The 4,530-nt window shown below is 47.6% G+C and overlaps 1 protein-coding gene across 1 annotated transcript; it reads right to left on the reverse strand.

The window, feature by feature from the left end:
* Positions 1 to 172: 172 nt before the first annotated feature.
* On the reverse strand, positions 173 to 4,010 carry Shark (SH2 ankyrin repeat kinase). The gene is made up of 6 exons (XM_002049379.4): positions 3,817 to 4,010; positions 3,656 to 3,732; positions 2,897 to 3,313; positions 2,304 to 2,837; positions 1,008 to 2,244; positions 173 to 943 (listed from the first exon to the last, which is right to left on the reverse strand). The coding sequence occupies exons 1-6, from the start codon at positions 3,899 to 3,901 to the stop codon at positions 450 to 452; spliced, it is 2,844 nt and encodes a 947-aa protein (XP_002049415.1). The 5' UTR covers positions 3,902 to 4,010; the 3' UTR covers positions 173 to 449.
* Between the last annotated feature and the right edge of the window lie 520 nt (positions 4,011 to 4,530).

A 4,530-nucleotide genomic window follows, 5' to 3' on the forward strand; every position in this document is an offset into this window, starting at 1 on the left:
AATTAGCTCTCTAAAGGACATTATGCGTTAAGGCTGTCCAGAAGGATCAGCTTCATTGATTTACAATTAGAGCTTATACTTATAGGATAGGGAAATCATTTTAAAGCCTACAATAGAATGTCCTTGTCGAAAGCGACGCCTTAAAAATATATGCATACAACATTTAATTGCATAACGGTTAATTGTTATAATATAATGTAAGGCACTTGTTCGCTATTTGACACAAATTGTTCACATAGATATAAAATACATATGTATATGTATGGTACAAGTAGATATACAGATATATAGAGGAGGCTCACAGGATACCAGCTTGGATATGCTGGCAAAGATGTGAGCTACAAAAACAATAATACATTAGATATCTGGAGTCAACCAAGCCAACAATGAATACATGAAGTATGTGTAAAAGAAATTGCACATTTATGGGAGGGGGATGAGTAGTTGCTTTAGATATGCACCGATTGCACAAGCTCCGGTAGATTCTGATACTCGGGATCGCGACTGAAGAACTCCATAAGATAGGCAAAGGTGGGCCGCTCCCTCGGATGATAGTTCCAGCAGCTCTGCATCACCGCATAGATATACGCTGGACACATGTTTGGCTGCGGCAGACGCTGTCCACTGTCCACCAGTTTGATGGCGTCCACATTGCTAATATCCCCATATGGCGGTGCGCCCAGCGCGAACATCTCCCACAATGTGACACCAAAGGACCAAACGTCGCTGGCATGCGAGAAGATGCCATTGTTAAAGCTTTCCGGCGCATACCAACGTATTGGCCAGCGACCGCCCTGGGTGAAATGGTATTCATCGCTGCCGGCGCTCAGCGAACGCGACATGCCAAAGTCACTGATCTTGGCCTGCTGCCGGGAGGTCAGCAGTATGTTGCGTGCGGCCAAATCGCGATGCACAAAATGCTGTGTCTCCAGATAATGCATGCCTGTCAAGCAAATAAACTCGCTTAGTCAGCAGGAGCAAGTGCATCATTTATAATACTGGCTTACCGCAGGCTATTTGTGAGGCCCAAAGCTTCAGCTCGTAGTTGACCTTCATCTCGTCGCTGTGATCGAGTATATACTGTAGCATGGAGCCCAGAGGCGCCAGCTCCTGCACCATCATAAGCATATCCCCCTTGGAGATGCCAATTAGACGCACTATGCACTTGTGCTCCAGACGCATCATGACGGATGCTTCGCGCAGAAATTCCTGCTTGTTGAGGGTCTGCTGCTTCTCATCGCGCAGCGTCTTGATAGCCACCTCCAAACGTTGCACTGGTTGCACGCCCGGCATCCGCAGCCAGCCCCTGTATACGGAACCAAACTCGCCAGCCCCAATCTCGCTATCCAGTTCCAGGTGTTCGTGATGTATTAAGAATCGCTGCTTGGCCGCCTCCAGCTCGGCGCTGTTGAGTTCATTGGCACCCCCGCCGCCGACGCCACCGCTGCACTTGCGTTGCAAATAGCCCGCCATTTCGCTCTCCGTAGAGCCAGTGGATATTACGGAGTCCAGGCGCGACATCTGCTTGCCGCTGCCATCCAACTGCTGGAGCGGCTGATCCAGCAGCATGTGCACATCCATTGTGGGCAAATAGCCATTGGCTGTGAGTGCAGCGGCACGTTCCCGCTCAATGGCCACATCGCTCTTGGTGAAATACTCTACTTCGTCCTCAGTCTTATTGGCAATAGGCGGCATTTCAATGGGCGTATTGTTACGTGGCACATTATACACTTCACCGGTGTCCACATTGAAATTACTGAAATCCGTGGAGAAGGAGAGATTTTTCATGATGGGCGCCGCCGCCTGCAGCTCCTCATTGGCTCTGGCGGCTGCCATAATGCTGACGCTGCTCTCGGAATCGCTGCGTTTGCTCTTCGATTTGGACTTGCGCAGGCTGTTCATATCGAAGAGACTCTTCTTTGGACTGACTATGCGCAGCGTATTAAACATGGAGCTGCTGTTCTCCTTCTGTTTCTTCTTGGTTATGGTCAGAGCGGGCACGTGCGCCTGGTACGCGGAACCGCTCGGATGCGGACTGAGCGGTGTGCCGGGCGCACTGTGATTGTCGCGTTGCTTCTGCGTGGCACGCGGTATGGTGGCAAAGGAGGGCAGCTCCGGCTTGGGCAGCGGTGGCACGGGATACTTTAGGCTTACCGGCAAGCCGTAGGAGAAGCGCATAAAATGCGCCACCAAATGCTCTAAGCTGGGCCAATAAGGACCATCGTCGATGTACAAAAATTTCGACTTAAATAAATATAAAATCTATTTGAATACAAACTATCTACCAGATTCTGTCTACATACCCCGCTGGAGGGCAACTTGTTGCCGTTCTGATAGAGATCCGCTTGTGAGATGAGAAAGTTTTTGGCCACCTGACCACTGAGCAGCGTCAGCACATAACCCGCCGCCGCGGGCGATTCCGAGTAGCGCACCAGAAAGCAGCCCGACGTGTCCACCGGCTGACCCGTTGCCTGCTGCTTGCGCTGCAGCTGGTGAGCAAACTGTTGAAGTATGGCAACTGCCTCGTCCCGTTTCAGGGTGCCATGGTACCAGTGCTCGCGGCTTGTGCTGGCCGGCGGCAGTTTGTAGTCGAGCAGAAACTGCTCGACAGCCGTCTGACCAGCCTCCTTGGCCAGATCGAAGGGAAATTCGCCGGAGCTGGTGCGTGGCAGCAGCGGTGCCTGTGCCGCCAGCAGTTCTTGCACTGCTTCCAGATTGCCATGCTTGGCCGCCTCGTGCAGCGGCACATGGCCGTTCTCAATGTTGCGTCCCTGCACATTCGCCTGGGCGGCAATCAGCGTGCGTATAAAACTGGCGGGCTTCTGGCGACAGGCGTACTAAAAAATCAGAAAGCAAAAGGTTTAGAGAGCTGTGAAAGGAGCGCGACTCTACTCACATGCAAAGGCTGGTAGCCAAAGGAGTCCGAACTGTTCACTTGGACGCGCGCATCCAGCAGCAGCTTGAGTATATCCTCATTGCAATTGAGGGCGGCCAGATGCAGCGCCGTCTGGCCATCCTTGTTCTTGGCATCGAAATTCCGATTGCCACACTTAAGCAGCTCGAAGACCACTTTGCTCTCATTCTTGCTGGTGGCGCGATGCAGCAGATTGGTCACGCCCTGGCTGCGTGTATTGTGCGGCGGCGGATCGCCTGGGAGTGGCGACGATAGCTTGGTAACCAAGCCATTTGGCTCCTGTTGATAGTACTTCACCAGCGTTTCCAGGCCGTGCAATATTTTCGTTTGGCCCTTGTCATCAATGGAGAAGAACGCATCCTCGCCGTGACGTCTGATCTGATAGTGACAGACCTCGCCCTGCAGAAATGCAATTGGTTACACACACACACACACACACATAGATATATATACATAATCATAGAGACAACCTGTTGTTATGCCCTGTAGCTATTGAAAAATGGGTGTATTGGTTCAGTGCTAATGTATGCCACAGGCGGTGCTCATCTCCGGCATACACTATACACAAATCACAAATTTTCGCTTATTTATCGACTTTTCGTTTCTTCGAAATCAAAAAACATTAATATATACCGTAGCTATTGGGTCACTTCAAAATTTAAACCGATCGCTCATAAGCGCAGCAGTTACAGGGTATCTACAGGCGTGCAGCCTGAACTGGAGCACTTGTGCGTCATTTACCTGATGGAACAGACTCAATACAAAATCGCCAGCTGCCGTGCTGCTCTCACGCACCAGAAATGTGCCATCCTCGTAACCTACGACAATTAGCACAATAAACAAATTATTAATTAAATTTTCTTACAGTTGGGGCGATTCTTGTAAGTCTCTCTTGTACGCACCCTGTTTTAGCAAATCGTCGGCGGCCTCGCGTGTCAAGCGGCCGTGGTACCATTTCATTTGATCATCACGTGGGTATGCTGCCATTTAAAGTCCATGCAATCTTTTTTAATACAGTTTAAAATATAAAAAAATATATACACTTATTGATAAAAATAATTATCAGCAATTCTGCAAAAGCGCAGTGTTGCACACTAGAAAACAATCGGCAGCCAAAAAGTTATCGGGATCGTCAGCTGGCAGATATCGGGTGAGCGCTATTAATCGGCGGCATCAATAGGTGGCAACGCTGGCAATTGCACAGCGCGCGCATTTCAATTTTCAATTTAAACCGTCTTTATTAAAACAACTTTTACATTTACATTCACATCGCATGTTTTTATATTTAGTGTTTTTTTGTTGTTGTTTGTTTTCTTTACTTTTTTTTTTCAATTTATTTTTGTTTTAGCTGAGAATGATCTACTAAAAACACAGTATTAAGTTGTGTGCGATTATGATTAGTTGTTTTGTGTCTCATTCTGTTCAATACGTTGTTTATATATGTATAATTTGTTTTGTTCTCATTTTAGGTTATGTGAGAAAATTCTTAAGCTTAAGCATTTAAAAAACGACTACAGACTATGAAAGAAAAGTTTAAATTATTAAATATAAACATTCAATGTCAGAAATGTGTTTTTTTTTTTTTGCATTAATTTAATATTATAACTATGTGTATG

Source organism: Drosophila virilis, chromosome 5 (assembly GCF_030788295.1).
Source record: "Drosophila virilis strain 15010-1051.87 chromosome 5, Dvir_AGI_RSII-ME, whole genome shotgun sequence".
Lineage (NCBI taxonomy): Eukaryota > Metazoa > Arthropoda > Insecta > Diptera > Drosophilidae > Drosophila > Drosophila virilis.

Coding starts and splice junctions, on each gene's coding strand:
- Shark (XM_002049379.4), bottom strand. CDS start 3,901: ATGGCAGCATACCCACGTGATGATCAAATGAAATGGTACCACGGCCGC. Junction 3,314..3,655: donor TATTGAGTCTGTTCCATCAG/GTAAATGACGCA, acceptor GCATTTCTGCAG/GGCGAGGTCTGTCACTATCA. Junction 944..1,007: donor GGCCTCACAAATAGCCTGCG/GTAAGCCAGTAT, acceptor TTTGCTTGACAG/GCATGCATTATCTGGAGACA.